Source organism: Diadema setosum, chromosome 15 (assembly GCF_964275005.1).
Source record: "Diadema setosum chromosome 15, eeDiaSeto1, whole genome shotgun sequence".
In the NCBI taxonomy this organism is placed as follows: Eukaryota; Metazoa; Echinodermata; class Echinoidea; order Diadematoida; family Diadematidae; genus Diadema; species Diadema setosum.
Window position 1 is genome coordinate 860,345 of NC_092699.1, and position 25,462 is coordinate 885,806.

At 37.5% G+C, this 25,462-nt stretch overlaps 1 protein-coding gene across 1 annotated transcript in view; it reads right to left on the minus strand.

The window, feature by feature from the left end:
* LOC140238745 (uncharacterized) overlaps positions 1-23,308 on the minus strand; it is a 28,271-nt gene extending 4,963 nt beyond the window's left edge. Inside the window, exons 1-10 of the mRNA XM_072318641.1 lie at positions 23,257-23,308; positions 18,820-19,025; positions 17,155-17,260; positions 16,273-16,341; positions 15,613-15,717; positions 14,929-15,024; positions 12,586-12,740; positions 6,727-6,824; positions 1,784-2,062; positions 295-373 (exon numbers count right to left, since the gene is read on the minus strand). Of these exons, the coding sequence (XP_072174742.1) occupies positions 295-373; positions 1,784-2,062; positions 6,727-6,824; positions 12,586-12,740; positions 14,929-15,024; positions 15,613-15,717; positions 16,273-16,341; positions 17,155-17,260; positions 18,820-18,944 (1,112 nt within the window). The 5' untranslated portion in view covers positions 18,945-19,025; positions 23,257-23,308. The remainder of the gene's footprint in view (positions 1-294; positions 374-1,783; positions 2,063-6,726; positions 6,825-12,585; positions 12,741-14,928; positions 15,025-15,612; positions 15,718-16,272; positions 16,342-17,154; positions 17,261-18,819; positions 19,026-23,256) is intronic.
* Between the last annotated feature and the right edge of the window lie 2,154 nt (positions 23,309-25,462).

Consider the following 25,462-nt stretch of genomic DNA (forward strand, 5'->3'; position numbering starts at 1 on the left):
TGGTTCTGAAAGTATGGATGATATTAAACATAAAGAAACTTGAACGACAATCCTCAGTAGCTCTGATCAATTTGATGTTATAAAATTAGAATAGCGCTGATGAGTACCAAATTCAGGGTTAATGTAACAATCACTTCACAGTCTGTCAGATCAATGTTGGCTCAAGCGTTTTGATTTACTCGACCACAGAAGGGGAACACTGCCCTCTTCAGTCGACCCATGGCCAAGTAAAGGGAAATACTGCCCTCTTCTGTCTATCCACAGCCTAGTGTTAGGAAGAGGAGACACACTCACCCAACTTGCCAGAAGAGAATCCCACCATCTGAGCCACCGGACACAAACAGGTTTTCATGCACAGGATGCCAGGCTATGGCTGTTTGTTAGAAAAGAAAGACAGAAAGGGGAGAAAAATTATTGAATAATACCCTCACCTAGAATTTGTTCAGAATATTTGCATCATCACAGTTGATTGTGTAACTGAATAAAAGCTTCACTGTAAGTTGAGCTCAAAAGAAATGTCTCTATATGATTAAAGGAGACCTCCGGATAATTTTCAGATTTTTACATTTGAACAATTATAAATTAGTTATACAGAGGACAGAGTTTCAGAATTTGTGATGATTGGGATGAAAAATAAGAATATTTTCAAAATTTAGAACAAATTGCAATGAACAAGGATGATGACATGGCAGAGTCACCATAAGACTGCATAAGTTGGGGCTCAAGGAAGCAGAACAAAAGAAGAAGGCATGCATAGATTATACACAGGTGAACTCGCAAGCAAGCGGTATTGTAATGGAATTACACTGCTACATTTCTGAAATATGTGAACCTCCTATGTCATCATCCTTGTTCAGTGTAATTTGTTTAAGGTTTTCAAAGTATTGTTTCTCTGCTCAAGAACCACAATAAATTCCACAAATCTATACATGGAGTTGTCGATTTATGTACTACATGATGTGAAATTATGAAAATCGTCTGGAATGTCCCTTTAATTTGAATTGACTGAAAGCACAGTTAAACATTTAAACCTATGTGGTTTGTATTACCAAAAGCATCTACCCATACAAGGACAGTGGGAGCCATTTCCAAAGGGAATCCAAGGGTATTGTTAAGTAGCCTTGACAAAGCATGACTACCGGGTACATCATAAAAACTCATAGAGAACACCATGTGTATCTGCGATTCCCCATAGCTTTATTTATGCTAGAGCTTCTTGCAAAACAGAGTAAAAATTTCTCAATCTTTTCTGTACACACAATGCTTTATATCATAAACACTAAACCAAAAGTTGGTCTACTAACTTTTATTGTAGGATCATATTTTTTTTCAATATTTTCTCTAAATCCGTTATTCTTCCAAACTTTCTTGCAAGATTTTGTTTAAACCTTTAAGGAGTGGGCAACTGACAGTGACCTTCAAGTGGTCACTGCCACCTTGTCCTTGTAGTCAGTCTTACCCACAGAGCTTTTCCCCAGTAAGTACTAGAGTGCGGAGTATGCATATGCCCTGTACTATTGTTTTGTGAAGAGCACACAGGGAGCACTGGAAGACGACAAGGCGGTAGGCTCACCCCTCACGCTAACATGCTAGCAAACGAGCGAACCAAGGAGCAGCCAAATCTAGAAGTGCGTACTCGCGTAAAAGTTCAAATACGCATTGTATTCAGTACGCAAAGTCCACCATTACTAGGTGAGTAATGGCAGTCCCTATGAAATCACTGACATCATTATATATTTTGCCCTCCTCTAGTGGTGGAGAGGAAAAATCTCTTTGGTCTTACCAGTAGCTTCCTTCTTGTGACCCCTAAAGGTATTCATCTCTTTCATCATACGGATATCAAACAGCTTGCACAGGTGATCACGAGACGCGGTCAGCAGCCAGTTGCCATTCATATTCCACTTGGCAGACATGACGGTGGACTTGTGAGCGTGCAGGGTGGCCAGGGCCTCGCCGGACCGAGGGTCCCATAGCTTGACCGGTTGCTGGGAGTCCTTGCTGCCGGACACGACGATGCCCTTGTGGGGGTGCCACTCCACGCATCGCACATCAGCACCGTGACCTGTGGACAGAGATCACTGGACATACTGACCGGATGTTTGCTAAACACCCTCACAGTACTACTACTACCTGAACTGTAATTACTGTGTATTCTAGGATATTTTTACCAAGGGAATAGTGCAACAAACTGCTACATATTGAAGGCAATGCAAATAGGAATTACATCAAAGCTAGAAAAAGGTGAATTCGGGATAAAATCTCACCATTTACAAAGTTCTAATGATCAGATATTCAGCATGTCCTCACATGACATCAGAAAGTCTATTCAAAGCAGGGGTGTCGGTCAGGTCACTCTAACCCTGATAGCATAGTAATAACAAAAGGTAGCATCTTACAGCAGGTGTGATGCAATTCTACTAAACACAAGCAACCTCCTTCCAAATATGTGCATGAAAATCCTCCATTTGGTAATTCCTCAACGTACAAAATGTACAACGTCCACCTCTTGGTCTGTATGGGTGGACTGCCATTGACCACAGAGTGATATGCTAAATACAAAGTAGCGATTGGTGGTAAAATTTTCTTCACACATGCACACCTGTGTCAACTTCACTAGTAGAATTTCTCCGTAGCTATGTATAGAAACTGACCTAACTTTGCATGATGGTATTGACAAGTGTGGGCAGCACAGGGCTGCTAACATTCACAAATCAAACTCAGGTAAGATCCAAAGGGCTTTCAGGGAAATAATGTCTTACATGCATTCCAGTGCAAAAGATTCCAAATCAGTAAGGTTTTAAGATTCCTTTTTTAGGACTTGAAGAATATATTTCTTTCAAGGAGCCTTCTACAGAATCAGGAATACTTGTAACCTTTGACAATGCAATATTATTATTATTTTTTTTTAAATCTCGTGTGCCACTTGTAAATTATATCACAGACATGACGTCATGTCAGAAAGCTTCAAAAAAATTTACATACAAGTGTAGTTAAATTATTGGCAGCATATACCCTGTCCCTAGCCACTTCCAGATTCTGGTCTTACAGAGAACGCCTTCTCCGTGTTTACATTGACACATTATTATGTAAAATAGAAGTCAAGAAACATAGAGTAGTGGACCGTTTTAACCAAAAAAAAAAAAAAAAAAAGGAAAAAAAAAGAGAGATTTACACTGATTTGGTACAAGAGAGGAGAGTACAAAAAAAAAACAAAAATTATATCATGAATAATTCTGCTACTTCCCTTCCTCTTTTAACTGTCATTATTACCAAGTTGTTACAGTTCTACAATTAGACTGGGAGGATACCCTCCCCCAATTTCTATTTCCTGTTGAGAAATACGAAGAAATCTAGTGAATATTTGTGTAAGGGTCATTGATAAATTATGACATCCTCATCTCAACTAATTTGCATTTCTGTTGTCATACTGTTATCATCACTTCATGGAAACACATAAACTTTTAAATTCCATCATTTGTTTATCATCTGTCAAATTCAATAGAAACCTAACCCTTTTGTTTGTTTTGAGTTTAGTTTATTCCTTTCAGTTTTTGTGATTATTGTAATGTTCTCTGGAAATGCCAAGTATAATGATAGTAACAATAATAGCAATAATAATAATAATAATAATAATAATAATAATAATAATAATAATAATAATAATAATAACAATAATAATAATGAAATTAATAACAGTAGCTAAACTTGAATATGGAGTGGCTTTCACACTTGAAAAATGAAACAAACTAAATATAAGGGAGGTTCCTGAAATAACTCTGCTCACGAAAAGACATGATCCTTCAAAGTTTGTGTATGCCTTTTGCAACCCTGAAAACTAGATTCCTTTTGAAAGCTGGCATATTGTAGAGGTAGGTAATTCAGACCTTTCCTCAGAATAATAAAAGTGGAAACTTCTTTAGGATGGAGCAGGAAACAATACTATAGATTTCATGGGGAAGATCTAGGAATTCCGTAAAGGGGAGGCACCTTTGCAAAATTAAAGGGGGCGCACGCACCCCTCCCCTTTCTTTATTCTTATTTCTTTTGTTTAAAAAAATAAAAATAAAGAGGGGGCGTGCGCCCGGTGCGCCCAAGTGCACCCCCGTCTGGATCCGCCACTGATTTCAGTAAATTTATTTGATCCCCGTAAAAAAAATCCACCAGTTATTCTTGGCACTATAGAGCAGCGTATTCCTGAGTGACATGGGGTAACATGGTGGTACATAGTTTGTAATTCTTTTTACAAAATTCTGAGGTGCATCACTGTAAGATTTCATACATGACATAAGGAGACATTATTCTCCAACCGTACAACCTTTAATCTTCATTTTATCTATTTTTTAAAAATAAAATCACTAGATGGCAACAACCAAATTTACGACAAGTTGTGAACAATTCTTCATGCATTTTCTGCATGAACTCACATTAGATTACTTTCTTGATTCACTAAATGTGTAAAGTCCAACTGCTTAAAGAGGAAATCCACCCCAAAAACTAATAGACTTCAAAAGAAAGAGAAAACTATTCCCCACCGAACGATACAAAATACAACAGAAATCGGATGAGAAATAAGGAAGACATGACATTTTTAAATTTCAATTTTTTTCGGAAAAACATTTCTTGACCAGTCCTTATGAATATTCACGAGTGAGTTCATGATGTCATACCCTCACAATTTTTCATGTATGTTATATATGAAATTCTGAGAAATTGTTATTTTTAGCTAATACAAGTAAAAGCATGTTCCCATACCAATATGTGGTTTTAAGGCAAGTTTTACAATTATATCGCTGAAATATGAGATTTCCTAATTTCTCTATATGAAATGAATAAGAAATTGTGCTAGAATGACATTGTCAACTTGCTGATTTGAATATTCATAAGTACTCTTCAAGAAATGTTAAAAAAAAAAATGAAATTGCAAAATGTCATATCTTCCCTATTTCTTTAACATGTCCGATTTTTTGTCATTTTCCCATCATTTTGTTGGGAATATTTTTTCTCTTCCTGTTGAAGTTGACCTTCATAAAGGTAGTCAAATTAGTTAGAGTGGTGGAATCTTCATCAAAGTTCACTGAAAGTACAAATTGTATGAAAGATGGAATTTCAAAGTCTCACATAGTTCTTACCAAGTACTGACATTGGATTAGAATATAAGTGCAAAGGAGGCCGAGGTGAGGCTATCTACATTTCACAACTCTGCCACTGACTTGTTCACAAGGATGTTACTAGGGGAAAAACTAGCAACTATAATCCTTTCCCACTATAAAAAGTGACCACTGCTAGGATGTAACTGTCATGCAAAACAGTTTTTCTGATTTTCTTGTTATTGCCATTCAACAAACAGGAACATTATTGAGGATTTGCATATAGGTCAAGGGAAGACTGATGTGGCCATATTGTCAATACTCGGGAGCGGATCCAGGAATTCTGTGAATTTACAAAATTAAAGGGGGGGTGTACGCACCCCACCCCCAATTATTTCCTTTTTATTTCTTTTGTTTTAACAAAAAAATAAAGGGGGACGCACGCTCGGTGTGCCCCCGCCTGGATCCAGGACTGACACTAGAGCTTTACTATTTGCACATAATGGCACTATCACCATTTCCTGGAAACACATGAAAACTCATAACTCCATTATACCAGTAAACTTCTCTTTGTCTAATTCTATGTTATTCAACTAAATCATTTTGATCATGAAGCAGAACTGCACTTCAGAGTAAATGACCTATGGATTTTGGTGTCAATATATTATTTCTCAAAGTACAGTACACTCCCATAAACATAACAGAAAAGGTTACCACAAAATTCCAATTACAACAAAATGAAAATTCAGGTGCCAAAATTATTTCCTACATACCTTCACATACTTATATGTTCACTTAATAACAAAATTTCGATATAACGAAATCAAACCGCTGGTCACAAGGAATTCATTATAATGCTACTCGCCTGTGTGTCAAATGCACATCTGTATAGCTATCATATCATAGAAAAGTGTACAGTGGACTCCTGTTATAACGAAGTCCCCGGAACCGGCAATTTTCTTTCGTTATATCAAAATTTTGTTATAACTGAACAAATAAACATATATGGAGAAAGAGCGGGTAATTTTGCGGCCTAAATTTTTATTTCGTTACAACCGTGTTCGTTATAGCGCGAGAGCACTGTATCAGGTTTTTTCCATAGGATACTGCATTTTCATTGTAGCATGCTAATATGACTATAGTACAAACAGAACGCTTCCGAAACCGACCAACCTTTGCTTTCCTGCCGCATTAAGATGTCAACTCTGACCGGCGAGGGGGAAGATTCAATTCTAGAAGGCTAATACAGTGCACTCCAGTTACAACAAACACAGTTTAACGGAATTCCGGTTACCAGTACAACAAAGTAAAAATTCAGGCCGCAAGATTATCCACTCTATGTATTTTTATTGTTTGTTTGGATATATCGAGATTTCGATATAACGAACGAAAATCGCCAGTCCCAGAGACTTCGTTATAATGGGAGTCCACTGTATAGGAAATAATATCGCAGTGCTGAACTCCCCATTTCCTCACCACAGAAGGAAACTTTAAATCGCTGAATTCTGCATGAGCTCACAGAGGAAGATTGCTCAGAGGGAATCTGACTTATCTAGGAAGGAAGCTGAAGTTGTGGAACACATGACTAGCTGAAGGGAGGAAAATTGAAACATGAAAAAGAATGTCATGCAGTACGCACCTCTCAAAATCCTCTCTTCATGGCAACGCAGGAAATCCCAAATCCGAACGGTTCCGTCGTCAGAGCAGGAGCAGAACTTGGAATCAAACGGCGCAAAACTGGTAGGAGGGAGTAGAGTGAAGGGCACATAGGGTCATCTATCGGCATTTATCGTTTCGTTTGTTTTTCTCTGCAAAATCCACTATGACGTTGGGACTGCAAACGTTGAAGTGTAAGTGGAAAGTATTTAGGCAGGTAAGCTGGAAATGTTTCTCTCCCGAGTCAGTAACCGTCTATTTTCACTCGATTGTTACGATTCATTTGTCTCTGCTCTTTACGTGCATGTGTGTGCATGAATTGAGGTGGGTGAGTGTTCATATACCTTATCCTCTGTGTCTGTGTCTGTATGTGAAAGGACTGCAGATAAAATTAACAAATTTCATGCTGTGTATATATGTCTTGTCCTCCAAGAAGCTTGAGGTGAAAAGGGGACAAGTAATATTGATCGAAAAATGGAAAAAAAAAGTGATTAATTTTGTACAAAGGGTAAAAATAGTAACATACAAATGTTCTGTCATGTCCCCCCCCCCCCCTTCTGTTTATAAGCAAACCATGATAGCCATGCAATGGCCAAAGATTCTCTAGCCATCCACTGGCCAAAGATTCTCTAGCCATCCACTGGCCAAAGATTAGTAAATATTGTTGTATGAACCCCTGCTGAAACAGTGCAGAAGCAACAACATGCTACACTGCACCTCAAAGCGCAAGGTCGGGTCGTGTCAGTTCCGAACCGACTACAACTGTACCTCTCACAATTTACAATGACATGAAGTACCCGTTAATCCCTCTCTCTCTCTCTCTCTCTCTCTCTTTCCCTCTCTCTCCTCCCCTTACGATTCAAATCTTACATTCTTTGCACACTATGTCTCATTCCAAGTCGTCTCCCATGGTGAATGTCATATGCAAATTTCCTCTGAAAATGTTGCATTAAAGATGATGAGAAAAACACCCATCAGTGAAATTTACATGACAGGTCAAAGTTCATTTCTCTCCGAAGCATCCATCACGTTTGGTTTGCACCAGGCTGGTCTGTAAAGGGGAAAGTTTCTCTACAGTTTAACATATTTATTGCCTGTAGGAATTTCACATGATGTCCAAAAACTAATTTTGAATAAAATTATTCCTGATTGTAAAACAGTGAGAATATGAATGCACAAAAGATGAATGATCTTTGCAAGTGCCAGCTTACCACTGTTCATGAAACAAAAATCATGGATAAAGACAGTTGAACAGAATTTTGTGTTCCGTCCCCAACAACAGTCATGTTCTGCTTCACGTAAACTTTTAGCTTCCTCATAGATCTCTCAAATAGGGGACATGCATTTTTCAATGGGGCTTCTTTACATGAGGTCCAGAAAATGAGAAAGTAATGCCTTCTGCACGTCAAAGGAAATTTGCATCTAAACAAATTACCCTGCATTCACTCTCAAGCTCTGCTAGTGACTTAATGCTAATACTCACACAATTCTGTCATAAACAGTAAAAGTGGAAATTTTTGCGGTGTTGAAATTTTTGCACACTCCACGCAAACCAAAAACTAGCGCAATAATAAAAGCATGCAAATATTTTTGCTTGCAATATCTTCCAGTAGTTCATGTCTTGATTTCGTGGAATTAAAAACGTGCAAAACTCTTATCCAGTCAAGTGCGAAAAATTACTCAAACAAAAATATCCACTTTTACAGCAGAAATACTCAAAAAAAAATATAATCACATACAAGGTGGGAGAGAGAGTTGAATTAACCCACAAAAGCTACCATAGAAAGAGGATAAGCAGGCAACTTGAGAATTACAGTTTCTTCTTGTAAAATTGTGCACACTTGTGTTTGTATGATTGTCAAACTGTGAAGAAAAAATAAAAGAGATGTGAATCTTAGGAGCAGTACTCCATCAGATAGACAAAGAATTTGAAGAATTTAGTCATCTACATGTAAGAGTAAGAATATAACCCTTTAAAAAAAAAAAAAATTAAACAAAATAATTTATTTGCAGCATTGCCCAGAAATCCATTTCAAAATCGGTTGAAGTCTTATTGTGTGGAAAAAAGAATGAGCCGCATAGTTTGAGAAGACTCTTCAGGAACCTTAAAGGCACTATTCACCATTTGCTGATGAAACAAAAACCCAGCTTTAGTGCTTCAAAACAGTTCTAAGATGTGAGTTATAAACAGAAACAACCAATGTAAAAATGTTAATCAGTATAATCAGTGTTAGGTATCGTTGAATATATAAAATGTGAATAGTTTTATTGAAAATATTTCTACAATAAACCGTCTACAGTTATGGTTTATTGAGAAAATAGTGTTATCTCCATATATCTTAGGCTTTATCACCTAATTTTTACATGGTAGGATATTTTGTGATACAACTAACCTACACATATGCATCAAATGTGATAACTCTTAAACATTTTTTAAATCACTACTCCCAATGGTTAAACAGTGGCTCTAACCTGTTTAAGATGAGTCCTGAATATACTCAGGCAGGTGTCTACGGGAAATGCATGTTGAGACATGTTAAAGACCCCATGGCATAATGAACTAGAGAAGCACTCTGAGAGCGCAGACCTCCGCCAAGCATGCAACTCATTTCCACCACTGATCTTGTTCTTCCATAGAGATATCAGTGATTTCCACCCATACGTATTTACAGCATTGTGCGCTGAAAGTCGCTTGATTTCCCAATATAGAAGCCTTTGTTACGTTATAAACCCTCAGCTGCACGGCACGCCTTGCCCTAGCAGAAACTAGAGCACGCACTTTAGAGCGCAAAAAGCAAACATCAAATACGCGCAGCCTGAACTCCCAAGTTTATTGACCCTACCTGCCAAAATACCAAAAATCCTTCATAAATTCCCTCAAAATTCTCAGATCACCACCAAAATTTAATCATCTGTTACTTGTATCATTCTAAACCTTTCCTGCAAGTTTCATCCAAATCCATTCACTACTTTTTGAGTTATTTTGCACACAGACAAACAAACAAACGAACAAGCAAACCAACTGTAACGAAAGCATAACCTCCTCCCTTGGCGGAGGTAATAATGAAACAGTGATACAATTGGTACCTGTCTGCTAATCACCACAATCTCTTAAAAAACAAGGTCTACTGCCTATACGATAAAAAAACTGAGGAACAAGTCAGTAAAAAGAAGAAAAAAAAAAGAAGCACTACTAAAGGGTACACTTCATTTTTAGTGGATTCAAAAAAGTCAAAAAAGCCTTGTTAACTCAACTCTTTATGTGCCACATTCACACGTCTGACTCAGTCGACGGCGTGCAAAGTTCGCATATTCTGCTCAAACGCACAAACCCACCCAAACCGATCGATAAATCGCCAAATTCCAAAGAGCAATGAAATCGTTTTTCATGATTCCATTCCTGTCACATGTAGCACATGTTGGTGAGTGACTATCAAGTCAAGTTCCCTCTGGATCTGCAAGTAAATTCTCAGTATCTGTCACTGTTTGAGTTAAAAAGTCATGCCTCTACAATAATGTAGCTACTGGTCATTTGAGAGAAAAGCAATCATAGATTTGTCATACAATTTACATCAAAGCAAACCTTTGCATTTTCTCTACAATTTTTGTTCATGTCGAGGGTAACAAAAATCTATAAAAGTTATAAATTCATAAGTTACAAAATGGTAAGTTTATATCTATTAATATTGATTTGAAAAACAGAATGTTTTTCCAAAGCATGCTTACACTGCTGTCTCAGAATAATGTAGCACACAGGGGGCTTACATCGTGGCACATAAAGAGTTAACAGGAAAATAAAAAGATTGGATATTCACAGAATATAGCCATGTCTGTTCTGCACAATTAGCTTATTAATGTTGATTTAAAAAATAATAAAAAATAATAAATTATAATAGTAAGGATCATGATGTGGTGATACAACATGAGCAGAGGGGCAAAAGAGAAAAGATATGTTTAGAAGAAATGTCAGTATGAATATGTGTAGTTAGTACGGTACTGCATCCATGTATATTATGAATGCATATGTTTGTGCGTACACTGTACAGTATGTGTGAGTTTTTGTGAGTGTGTGCTTCTGCACGTGAAGGCATGGCATTCCTTTGTGGGCACTTGTTCTTTTCAACAAATCCAACATCTGGTAAACACCCATTTACAAAAATATAGTGGATGGTCAAATTCTTCATAAATCTTTGCAGGGTTTTTTTTTTCATATTTTTACATTAGAAATTATGTTTGTTGTGTTATGTGACTTTAAAGGCATCCGAAAAGAAAAGTTTGAGGCACAAAGAAAAAGAACAAACAGAGAGTCAATGAGAACTGAGAAAAAAAAAAAAAAGAAGTCTGGGCATTGGTACTTTCACCTATAAACACAAATTTTAGGAGCATGTATCATAATCTAACTTTAATGTCTCATTTGTTATTGTTGCTGTTTACATTGTTTTCCTGGGGGTTCATTTTAACAATTGTACACATCTACATTTCTTTTATCTATTTGGGGGCTTACAAATTATATATCAGATTGTTTTACAGTGATCCTAATGTTTGCTTGATCACACAACCTACAACACACGAATGTATGTAACATTAAAAAGAATTCTCTAGTTTCACCATGAACTCAACTCCAAAATCACTACATCTCAATCTCTATTGTGCCTAAAACAAGTTTCCAAATTCCATTGGCAACATGAGATAATTTTTACCAATGGCTTGATTGAGCGTGATTCTCGCATACATTGGATAAATACACATTTCCCTTCAATCTTGTTCATCTACTTCAGATGAAATAATGTAGGATTGTAGTATAATGAGCTAAAGTAATTAAAATGTCTTCTGTTCAGACTTACAAATGTAAATGTACCTTTATGAGTTATTTACTAGTTTATTATTAAATTTGTATGTCAAGGTTGAATGCTGATATAGTTTTGACACATTCATGTTTGGATCGTAGTATCCGATCTTTATTCCTCTTCATTATTTTAACGGTTGTATAGCAATTCCATTTGAAGGTTTGATGTCTAGCATTCATGTATTTAAAGTCTCAGTTTTGTTAAAGATCATTCAAACTTCTTCTCCAACTCTCTTTCTCTCTCCTTTTTTCTCTCTTTGCTGCATTTAATTTGACTCTCGTTTCTTTCTCATATGCACCAAACTACAGATATCTAGTCAAAATATCCTGACAGTCTTTCCTTTTGTTTGAAACTTTATTGAATTCCCAAAATTATTCTTTCTATTCTTTTATTGTTCACAATTTGCTGATTTCCAGATTTTATTAGTTTCTTCATTTTTTTCTTTCATGGCAACCTTTTATTGAATTTCATTTCATGCATGCATTTTTTCATACGTCAAATAATCTATGACTGAACAACTGGAAAATCTAGACGTAGATTAGATGATAGATAACTCTCACCTCTCACACCGTCAACCATTTTTATTCACAGTTTTCACAAGCAAAGGTCTATTTCTTACAGCAGATATGAATGTAATCATAGCTGAAGTCAGGATACAACAGATATAACGTGTTAGACATCTACAGGCAAAATTTTCCAAACACGCATCCACAGCTTTACGCCAAGTTCCACAGATTCCTTCCTTGCAATTTGCTGTATACAATATTACTATAAAGATTATGTCACAATGGAAAATGGTGCACCAGTAGTAGGCTTGACACAGTTCTATCATCCAAGCAACTAGACAGATAGTGAAAACAATCGATAAACAAACAATGTACTCTACACTGGCAAAATGACAGATTTCTGTATACTTCTCTCTCGTCACATAGCTACAGATAAGTTTCTCGCCCATGGAGTGCAAGAGATCCAACAGACTGCAGGTTGTGTTGTACCTTGCGCATCGGACGGCTTGGTTCTTGTGTGCCTGGTACATCTGGACATTGTTCATGTTGGACTGCCAGTACTTGACGTAGCCCAGGTCGTCCCCCGTCAACAGCCACATGTCATTATGACTCCACGTCATCGTTCTCACTGCATACTCGTGGGCCTGGAACAAAGACATCAGGATATCGGCATCAACATCGAGATCATTGTCATCATCATCATCATCATCATCATCATCATCATCATCACTTTAATCACTGTCATTGACACTGTCATTATAATCCCCATTATAATGGTTATTATCATCATCATCATTATCATTATCATTGACATCATCATCACTATCATCATCATCATCATTTTCATCATCATCACCAGCGATGTCATCACCGTGACATCACATCTATGAGAAGCGAAAGGACTACAGTGTATATCTTTATCTTTGGGGCTGCCAACATTTGCAATTCAAAATGAAAGAGATTTCAAAGAGCAAACATGGAGATAATGTATTAGTGTGTTACATGCAAAAAAGTGGGCAGAAATGATTCTCCTGTCAGGACATACACAGATATATACAAGTTTTCAGAAAGCCTCCTGTAACTTTTTCCTCCAAAAGAAAGGCAGTAAATACTAGAAGTTATCATTTCCATATCAAAGCAACAGGTGTACATGTACTGTATGTCACAACACAAAGGGCTTCCTACCAACCTGTACCTATCACTTGGGACAGAACATTGGTGCTTACTCTGACACATGTTGAAAAGCATAAAGAAAAAAATACAAACATTCAGGCAATTTATGACTTTCTCAATCAAGTTACTGAATTCTCAAATTAATGTGTCACTAAGAGTCCTCCATGCAGCCCATTTTACTGATCAAAGTCCAATGTGAACAAACCAGCAGTTGCTAAAATATGACTTGTGCGCTGTAGTGTAAACTTAAAATACACGAACAGTTCTTTATTCAGGGAATGTCATTATAACAAGCAGCTTACATGTAGGAACACAGAAATTTCCATCTCATATCACGAATCTTTATACAGAAGAATATAAAAAGGAATAGAACCTGCACAATCACCTCGTTATATCAGCTAACTTACTACTGTATATGAGACCTTGCTATGAGGTTCCACTGTATAAGCATTGATGCAAGTCACAGTAAATTACTCTGTAGCTCCCTACAGTTAACAGGAGCAGTCTGTCTGCTATCATAGCATCACAAGACCTTTTGTCTCAGGTTTGTGCAACTGAAAACTTATGAGATGAACGCACTTCCATGCTGAAGGTGTACACATTGATGTACGTAGCACAAATTTCAAAAGGCATGATGTAGAAGAAGAAAAAAAAAACATGAGTGACGCCATAGACGTGGTGATTGTTTACTGAATATGGAAATCAGTTTGGCATGTACACTGTAGCTTTGTCTGCTTTGATTGTCACATTTGATAAGGGATGTAGAAAAACACAGGAGTCAAACGGGTAGATTTGCTTGTTGTTGTTTTTCCCAGTGTGTGTCGCACAAACTGAGCACATTTCCTGAAGTCATACATGATACAAACACTGAGCACAGTATGCATATAATCAAAGAACAAGAACACTGACTGTTCTATAGTGAGGATACAATAATTGTAGCTCACATTTGTGAGAAGTATACACGAGCAGATAATCACAGACTAGTGAGCTCTGCTGCTATTTTTTTAAGGCTTCAACTACAAATGTACCTGTTTGATCAGAGACAACATGACTTTCAAGACCTCAATTGATCGAGATCGTACAGCTGTATTCACACCGTGCATCAGAACGTTTACTTAGAGTGTCATGATCCAAGTCAGATTCACTGAGTCATGTGGTCATCACATGCATGGTGCTTACAGCTGTACATACAATTATCCAAATACATTGCACAATTTTTAACCACTAACCCACCACGTACTATAAAACACGATATTTTCGCGACATGAAGTTTTTGTGAGTTAGAGCCGATGGCCTTTTTTGCGGCATGAAATTTTCGTGAGTTGCCTCTAACATTCAATGCATATAGCAAAGACAAGAACTTTTGCGTGCGTTTGATTTCACGAATTTTGGCTCTCGCAAAATGTGTGTAATTAGAATGCACCGGAACACAGGTGCATGGTTATGTCAATGACTAACATAAATAAAATGCAATGAAATTAAAAACAAATAAATTAAACCATGATATCATGGCTCACTTAACCAAATGAACGGTGGCAAACTGATAATACAAAATCTCATGATGATTTCACAAAGATTTCCGTCATCACATAGGTAGGAAGCAAGGGGCAATGATGAATGCGATCATAGTGTCAATACCCAAGATCTTTAGTTACGCACCTGAAGGATTGTCTCAAAGTTGAAGGTAAGTCCGTTCCATAGGGTGAATTCTCCACTCGAGGCACCAGTCACCAATCTTCGTCCTTCTGGGGTCCACTGCAGTAGTAAAATTAAAATTTATGAATAAATACAGGTACATCATATTCACTTGTACATTATGCTATCATCAAGGTATGCCCTTTATTCATAGAAACATCTCTGTACTTGTCTCTCTGAGCCCTGCTTCAAATAATATGAAGAGATGTACACTGTATACAATTACCTTACGATATCCCAACACATGACATTCCTCACAACACTAAACAGAAAGTTATGATGAAAACCGCATTCTTCGAATAAATTGCTTTTGATCAGTACAAACATGAAAGCATGAATATCAATCGCATACCAAAATATTGTAGCACTTTCATGCATTTCATAATGGTGACAAAAACCAAGAGGAACAGAAAAAGTTTCACATACAGTCAACCTTGCTTAAGTCGATCTCGCGTATGTGGAATAATTGCCTAAGTCGAAGGTCTTTTCAAGTCCTCTTCTCTTTACATTTTATTGATTTTAATAAGCACAATTTTTCTCTGAGTCGAAGCTATTTCTTCAGTCCAAATAGATTTGACTTTGGCAAGGTTGACTGTACATTTTAGCTTTAAAAGTGGGCAGTTCAAATCAATCAAATAGGAGACTTACCACAACACAGAAGATGGGGCACCTGACTTTATTGGTTGAGGTTCTCACAAATCTGGTAGTCACAGCGTTGATGGGGTTGTCCAATAAGGCATGGGGGAGATTAAGCTGTTGAAGATACATGTATGTAAGTTAGTAACAGAACTACTGAAATCATACACATTTCTTTTATGAGGTTTACAGTTTTTAAAGAAAAAAAGCCATTAAAAAATTGAATTTTGTCATTTTAAGCTTTTATATACATGCCTTTAAACAAGAAGCTAAATCTTTCTGTCATGCTAGCCTATAAAAATAATATTTTCCACTAACAGCCTAACCAATATACTAACCAGTGTACCTGGGAAATGATAAACTAAGATAATACATAGAAATTGTACGCTTGTCAGCTGATTGGGTCAATTGAAAGGCTCTGCATAAAAGAAAGTCTCCATAGCCATTTATTGTCTGTTTGTGTGCATTCCATGGGGGCAGCAAAGGTCTTTATAATTGATCAGATATTCTAGATGCAACTACACATAGGTTATGTCATAGCTTTCTGTCGGTGATGGCTTTATCAAAGTGGAGAAAGAGAAAGAGTCCAGCCTTCTTTTTGCCTTTGAAGCCATTAATTTTTCCTCATTTCCTGCTCTACAGACAAACTGACATTACAGAAGACACACTCACATCTCCCACGTAAGCGAAATCCGGCTGGATCCAGCGTGTATCCCGGTAATCCCTCTGCCATACTCTCGTCTTGACATGTCAAAAATTCCAACCAGAGATTGTTTGACGAAAGCATTAAGAATAGACAACACATGATGAATAAACACAAATGCAAACATTCACAATGTATTAGTATAAAGTACCACTTTCCACCTACATGTACCAAATTGATGTGGTGAAACTGCATCCAATTTTCAAATTAAATTGTACAAGGTGATTCCATCAACAAAATTTCTCATGGAATACTAATCACAAGCTAAAAATGCTGACTGATATCATAATTCCTTCATCAATTTGTAAATAACTTTCTTGCTTGATTTTGCTTTCTTGAGTGCTTTACCCCAGTATAAGATACATGGTGAGACATATCTGCACAAAAACAAAAACAAAATCTCGGGAAATGCAATGGCTATTCCTGAATTTTGCATAAAATGCATATCTTGAGTTGCACATGAAGAGCACACATACTCATAAGCATACATTGCAATATTTCACTTTATAAAGAGCACAGCTACAGCTTGACGACATCATTGTGGAGTTTGAAACTCAAGTATACATCTTTCATGTTCGTTGTTGTTTTTTTTCCACTAAAACTGATGTTACAAATATATTGCAGCAATGCTAGAAATCAGCGCAATAATAGTGAACCGTACTATAATAACATGTCCTTACTGAAGAGAAAATATTTTGTAGTACTGCTTGTCTGAGGGAGTATAATAAATACTAATAATATACAAATCAACTTGTCTTTAAGTCCACAAAATTTTAGTTCAGTTGTGCAAGAAAAATCATGATCTGATGTGATGAGCTAAAACTGCAGGAGCTTGGAGCATGAATACATACCTGCAAGTATCGAATGATAGATGCATTGTAGTCAACCGTACGCCTCAAAAGGTTGTTCTTGAGACGCTTTGTGTCAAATGTTGTTGCATTCGTAGGGCCATGATCCCTTAGAAGAAATAAAAATGTCATTCAAGACACACAAAACATGATAAATATGTGACAATAGGAAAAGTACTTACGAATGGATGTCAAACACTATAGAGCCCTCAACTTGATCTCTCATAAACTAAGATACAAAAAAAAAAAAGCCTCCAATTACTATTCTTCAGACTTGAAATAGTGAATATACATTGTACATGTACACTGAATGGTATCAACACGCCTTATCAATACGTAATACGTTTAATGTATACAACAAATAATGCCTCCGGCGACACTTCATGGCGGAGGCATAAAAATGGTAGATACCCTGAAATTCCCGGTGAGGTCATAAATGGCTTTATTCTTGTCATCATCTCATTTGTGTACATAAGTTATATTGCATTTTTGTTTCATGACTCCAAGATTACAGGTAGTTAGATATTGGATATGACACTTGTTTACTAGTTGTAAAGTTAACAGGACACCCAAAAATCTCTCAAGACCTAACTATACTGTATAATCAAAGAGACTCTAACATGGATATATTCGCGTGAGATAGTGATGACTCAACAGACCACTCTGTCTTGGTTCTCAGGTGAAATAGGTACGGAAGTCTCTGAAGAAGCCACAGAAGCCATCTCACAAAATGAAAACATGAACATGCCTTAGCTGGCTTTCTCTTGCCTGGGAACACACTATAGTCCATCAAAAGCACAAAAATCGGTCATATTTTCAGCAAAATCCAAAAAGGAGACTTTTGTCAATGACTTCATTCTATAATGAAATTTGTACACAATAACTACAGAACAAAGACAAAATTCAAAATCAAATCAAATTTCTCATAGACAGAGACAGAGAGTCACTACAGTACTCAAAATTAACTTTCAAACTTACCGCACTTGATTAGTTGATCAAAACAATAGGAGAAGGACATACAGTGTAGTGCTTCCTTACTCTGCAAATACCTACCAATAGTCTGGTCTAAATTAGAAACACACTATTTTGCTTATAAATAATGGTATCTCAGGGCTGCCAACATTGGAAACTACTTGAGAGTGAGACTCCCATAGGCCAATGCTATAATTTATGAGTCAAAATGAGTGAGATCAATAGAAATGCATGCAAATGAAATAACGTTTTAGAGTGAGAAAGGACCAAAATGAGTGAGTCTCACTCTCAATGAGTGAGAGTTGGCAGCCCTGGTATCTATGAAGGGGGTGTGTATAAGTATACAGAAAATGAACAGAAGAATGCTACTGTTCAATTAAACAAACTGCACACACAAATATGTAACTGTTACATATACGTTACATACATAATAATATCAATTTATGAAGAGCAAAACCTACGTACTTATATTCTTCTGTGCTGCAAAAGCTTCTGATATGCTGGACAATAATGCATAGTTAAATGAAAGCTGGATCTCAAGTCTTCAACACTAGGCTGCTACAGTTGGGTATTTCCTGACTTCTAATGGTAAGTCATTCCAGTTTGGGAGCTGTGCAAGCAAATGCTTGGTTTTCAAATGTTATTTTGTTTTGCATTGAGATTTATAAAAGAATGTGTTTAAATAGGATATCCCACCTGTGTCCGTGTTGTCTGTGGTGCGGCTTGTAATAATTTGGCTTGATCTGGTAGTAAGGCAAGCGGGGCTGGTGGAAGAAGTTTCCCTGATGTTGCCGACCTTGGCTGTGTCCTCCCTCCATCATGTCAAGTAGGAGTAGCAGATTTCAGCACTCACCATATGAAAACTCGGCTGAGAAAGGAGTCAGGGACAGCACAGATACTGTCTACACATCAAACATAGAAAACAAAACGAAAAGAAGCTTTTTGAGAATTCTGTTTGTGACAATCATGAAAAAACAACTGTGATTCGCACAAGATCAGACTATTTCCTAATATTACAGTCAAGTGCACTATTTTTTTTTTCTTTTCTTCAATACATAGCTCTAAATTGACTGATTGCAGGAACTTTCTGTATCTAAATGATGTCTCATACAGTAGATAACTGTTAAACTGTGTGCAACTTTCAAACATGCTATAGGAGAACACAGATACACATTCTCTCAATCCACTTTGCTACAAAAGCTACACACAGTAAATGTATCATATCAACTCATTTTGTCTGGTGGCCCTTTCATGCCACTAAAAGCTTTAAAGGGGAAGGCTAGTAACTGATCAGTGGGAATCAGTGGAAATGCTGGGAGATGATTGTTCCAATCTTTATGGAATTCATTCAAGAGTTCATTGTATATCTATTGTTGTGTGAAAATGATTTGCTTCAGAACGGTCTCATATTCAAGTAATGTGCAGATTAATGCTCCGTCACTGACCAGGGACGCTAACCTGGAAGCATTAAACTGCACATTACTTGAATATGAGACCATTCTGAAGCAAATCATTTTCACACAACAATAGATATACAATGAAGTCTTGAATGAATCCCATAAGGATTGGAACAATCATCTCCCAGCATTTCCACTGATTCCCACTGATCAGTTACTAGCCTTCCCCTTTAAATCTGAAATTTTGATGGGCTAAAGAAGGTACATCTGTACGTTGTAGTGGCCCAAAATAATAGCAAATGAAATATTCCATTTTGAACCTTAGTTGCCCGGTTGGGCCACCACGAAATAAATTTGGTGGCATGACACCATTTTAAACGGCCCCAGGCCACAGCTAATGCTAAAAATTGAGGTACAGGCATTTCAAGATAAAATAAAAGTAATCTTGCTAATCGCAACCATTATAAAACACAAAAAGACCTGTGTGTAAGTCTACTGTCCCAAGCCAGCCTCAGAAACGAGGAATTCATCTACAATGTATAGTGTCAGCACTTGCTTTGACAAACACTATGTAGAGATTGATCATCATAGGCTGTGGGCACCTTTTGACTGACACACAACAAAACTACTGAAACAAACATTCAGCTGCACTATGCAGGATGTACAATGCAGAAGACTTAAAAAAAATAAATAAATAAAAGATGTCTGAAAATTCATGTTTCACTCCCCCTTCAAAAAAAAAACAAAACAAAACAAAACAAAAAAAAAAACATTTTCACACCTCTCCAAAGAAAGGACAGGGAGGAGTGAGAGTCGCAGAAAAAAGCATTAAAAATTTGGAGTCCGATCAGGCCGATATGTGCAGCAGCCCTGCATTGAGCAAACCCTGCCGCCTAGTGCTCCAGTGGGCGTTGGTTGCTGCAAATCCACTGATTAAAATTCAATTTTTGTCAAAAAGCACACACAGAATTTTTCTTCTTCTTATGAGTGGACATGTGTATGTATAACAAAACTGTGTGAACTTGCGACAATTTACAATTTAGCTGTCTAGACTAGAGTAAAATACCTTGTTTGCGGCAGGGTGTGTACAAGGTGCCTACAGTATTTGCAGCAAGGCCAAGGGCCATTTCAATTATGGATGAAAAGGCCCACCACTTCCCGTAACACTTTTGGGTAACTCCTGTTTGTGTTCTAAAGTGGGACTAAGCACACATGATAATCACTAGTTGTTTAATTGATGAATGAAAGTGCCCCTGCCAGAAGTACAATGTACAATGAAATACAATTCTTTGACATGGTTGAATGCAGCAACACCAGAGGCCACAGCTTGAGACTGAAGAAACCAAGAATTAGAGTGCGGCTGAGACAAAATGCCTTTGCTGTAAGAAGCATAAATAACTGGACTGCTCTACCAGAGGCAGCAGTCTCAGCCACCAGCGTAAACCAATTCAAGTTGGTACTAGAGAGACATTGGGAAAGCCACCCACTAAAGTACAACCCATATCAGAGACAAACAGTGACGAGGGGCACATAAGCAGATGCTTTACGTCTTTACAGTTATTTACACCCAAGTAAACCCAAGTAAGTAAGTAAGTAAAGTAGGCACCCTGCCACATACATTTTACAAGTTCTTAGTTGTGTATTGGGTATTTTACTCTGGACTATGTAAGCCAAGATGAAATGATGAGAAGTGAACTGTGGGTTGCCTCATGGACATGGCCGCAGCACGCAGCCTGGCTGCTCATGAGCATGATCAGAACATCCTCCCACTCGGCACTGTAACCGCACCATCCCTGGAAGCCTTCTGCCATCGACTGACAGAAGGCAGTGGATAGAGGGTTTTCTAAGTCCCTGGATTATGCACCATGTACAGCTGTATTTACTCTGCAAAACGCACCTCAACCACTGCGTTTCACACACACACTCACACATCTCATATCCAAAGTTTGTAAGATTAAATTATAAGAATCTTCAAGTTTACCTTAAGCATGAACATGAAGGAGGCAGACTGAACCAGAAGAAGAAATGTTTGCTAGTAAGTAGTATGACCAGGACCCCCCCCCCCCCCATGACCACCCGAGTTATGGTCAGTGCCGTGTCACTGGAATGTCAATGTTCCTGAAGTTCCATTTTTTTTTTTTCTAATTCTCCAGTGACACCGACAGTCAAGACATTGATTCCTGACAGTGACACACAACTTGGGCAACATGGGGTGGTCTACTATAAACTATAATCTACAAACCTACAGAATTTAGTTCCTCGCTTTGCCTTTGGCCTACATGTACATGACAATGCATGCAATGTCCACATACGGTAGGTTTCGTCTCGATGACCGCACCTTCGGCTTCACTTTTCATTCAAAATAAAGCACGTTTCTGCAAAGACAAATTTAAAGGGTGTGTACAGTTCTGGTCGAGGTGAGGATTAAGCTTTTAACATTTTGTGAGATATTCAGCATGTTCAGAAACCACTAGGTTCCTAATCATAAAATCTGTCAAAGAGCATGCAGGTCTAACTCTAAGCCAAGGGGTATCAAAAGTTTATTCGATGGAAATTGGTTTTGAACTAGCCGAGATATCCAAAAACAAAGTGAAACAAAGAGATCCTAATAAAGTTGTGGCATGTCGCCTTTCCATTAGCACTTTTTTGGATATCTCAGCCATTTGAAAACCAATTTTCTTCTTCTTCTTCTTCTTCCAGTCTGGTACAGTCCGCCTCTGGCGTATTATTGTACCTTGTGCTTGTCAAGTGCTGGGTGTACAGTGTGCAGGTAAAAACCCTCTACAAAAATTTCTATGTGCAGCTAAAAAACAAGATGAGAGCTCATCGGAGCTTTACAAAAAGCAATGAAAACCAATTTTCATCAAATAAATGTTGAATCCTTCTTAAAATTACATGCTCTTTCATATTTCATAAGAGGCTTTTCATTATCTCACTTACATGTAGGAATGTTCACAGAGACTCCAACTCTCCCGTTTTCGACAGGAGATCCCCCGCCGAAAACCCATTTTTGCAAAATCTCCCATTCTCCCGCTTAAGATTTAATTTCTCCCGCCCTGGCTCTGTGTCTCCCGTTGGAAAGAATTTCTTACTTATTGCTATTGTATGTTGAAAAGCCTTAGTCAGATAGCACCAGGGAGCATGCAGAACCCTAGGAACTTCGCACACATCAACTTGGAGCCTCCCGTTTGCTTGGGGTTTCAGGTGGGAGAATCTCCAGATCAGAAGGTGCTTTGGGTTGGAGTCTCTGTGTTCAAAACATGAATCCCCACCTCAACCAGTCTGCAAGAATCTTCAGTCTATTGAAGGAGGCAGACTTAATCAGAAGAAGAACCAGTAACATGTTAGGTCTACTGTAGAAACGTTTCTACAGTCCCTTTAACCGTCCCCGTTCGTTCCGTGCACAGTGCATAGTACATGCGCATGCAACATGGACGTACGGACACGGTTCTGCGATGTGTACGATCAGCCGACTGAGTGTACCCGCGATGGCTGTGTAAGTAGGGCAGGATACCGCGAAACGCACCATGAAAGCTCATACTGCGTTGTGTACAAAGTGCGCAGAGCAAGCAAGATTGAAACATTCCCAACAAAAAGCAAAACGTTTTTATTCATGTATCAGTAGAACTACATGAAGCAATTTCATCACCATTACGCTACATTCATTCAAATTGGAATGAAGACTTGAATTTTAAAATAATCACAAGACACGACGCGCAAATTGCCAGTTTCTTACCAAATTTACATGCAGCGTGACCGCATTTTGCTCACCGACAGCTTGCCTAGTACGCCCGGAAATAGCTGAGAATTATGGGTAGTATGATCGAGCAATGAGAGAGCGATCGCGATCACGAGAACGATCAGCGCAAGAAAGGGGCCGAAAATCAGGGAGCGAGATAATTATTTTACTATTAACTTACTTTTACTTTTCTGGAAAGATGCTGCAGGTCAGGGCTTGTTTAACAAGCTGCGCTTTTTCAAGGTCCCGCACAACATTCCTATATAAAAATCGCCTGGTTCAAATTTTTTGTAATTATACAAAACAATATACGTCCCCCCCCCCAAAAAAAGGGTTTGTTTTACGTGTGAATGGTTTGTGGAAATAAATTGAAATTGAAATTGAGATGGCAGGGAGGGGTGAAAAACCATTGAGACTAAGGACCTATATACGCTACTTACTCGTAACCAATACACAATCCTTCCAATGCTCGTCCAGCTTTTGTATATTGTGAAAAACATTTCAAATGTGTGTAGTGATGAATGAATACTAGTATTCATTAATAAGTGGTTGTGTATCATAACTGGATTATTTTGTAATGCACAGTAGAGTATGATTAGCTGTGAAATATGAATGTTCTTTGTTATCATCATCATCATCTTACTGCAACTTAGTTTTGTGCAAAATTTCTTCAGAGTATAAAAATAAATAGGATTTAAGTTTTGATTTTAAAATATTGTAATATATGTTGTGTACAATTTGTTTCCATTCATTGAGCAAAAGTTGGGTCCGAGTTTCCATCATGTCCGTTGCTTTAATCATAGTCTACGAAAAAAAAAAAATAAACAACACTCATGTCTTTGCCTATCCTGGGCCCCGTTGCAAGAAACTTTGCGTTTAAACGCAACTTGCAACTGATTGTCACTGGCCAATCAAAATCATTGTTGCATGCATGTCTTCTTAATAGGGCAGACCCTGAGCCAATCAGAATGGTCAGTGACAATCAGTTGCAAGTTGCGTTTAAAGGGAAGATAAACCCCAAGAACAATGTGGATTGAGTGAAAGCAGCAACATTAGTAGAACACATCAGTGAAAGTTTGAAGAAAATCGGACAATCGATGCAAAAGTTATGAATTCTTAAAGTTTTGGTGTTGGAACCGCTGGATGAGGAGACTACTAGAGGTTATGACGTATGAGTGGACTACAATATTAAGAAAATATAAAGAAAATACTACAAAAATCCATTTTTCATGAAAATTACAAATTCCATCAACTTGATATTGACATATGTTAAGGGTAGCAATTATTCCCCCTGCTTTCTGAAAGCGGTTGGTCCACTGCTCTTTCATAAATCTAGAAAAGTGAATTTTTGTTGAATATCCTTTATATTTTCTTTGTATTGTTGTCCACTCATACGTCATTTCCTCTAGTAGTCTCCTCATCCAGCGGTTCCAACACCAAAACTTTAAAAATTCATAACTTTTGCATCGATTGTCCGATTTTTCTCAAACTTTCACTGATGTGTTCTACTAATGTTGCTGCTTTCACTCAATCCACATTGCTCTTTGGGTTTACCTTCCCTTTAAACGCAAGGTTTCTAGCAACGGGGGCCTGGTCTGTTTGTATGTTGTGACGTTCCAAATAATTGCGAATGTTGATATTAATGGATGTTATGGAGTAGCGCCATCACTCGGCAGCGGTTAGCGTTTTTATAGACAAGTGCAGATGATCACACGCTGTCGTGTATTGTGTATGTGTCAAGTATTATACAGATTTTAAAATGTTCAACATCAACACATTTTCTATCAGGGTCAGTGCTTGTTCTTTATATAACCATATTCTAGTTGAAATGTAAATTCCAGAAAAATGTGAAAACACACTGACAAGTGCGGACTGCAAGCAAAAAATTTGTTATCAATAATGCATTCAATCAATCTTCATCGATGTGTTCTCATTGGTATAGTTTGTATTCCAGCATTATTCTTTAGTTTCCTCTTTCTAGCACAAATTCATGAGTAATACTGATTTACTTCTCTGTCTAATAAGACATGACATTAATTACCCTACGGTATCTTCTCCTTTCAACTTTTACTCAGGTTGGTATTTTCTCGACAGGTATCGCCTTTTTTTCGTGTAATCTCTGTGTTATATATGCCATGAAAAGGATACATACTATGAAGATTAATTCGCGAATATCACTATGTTTATTGCCTTTTTGTTATTT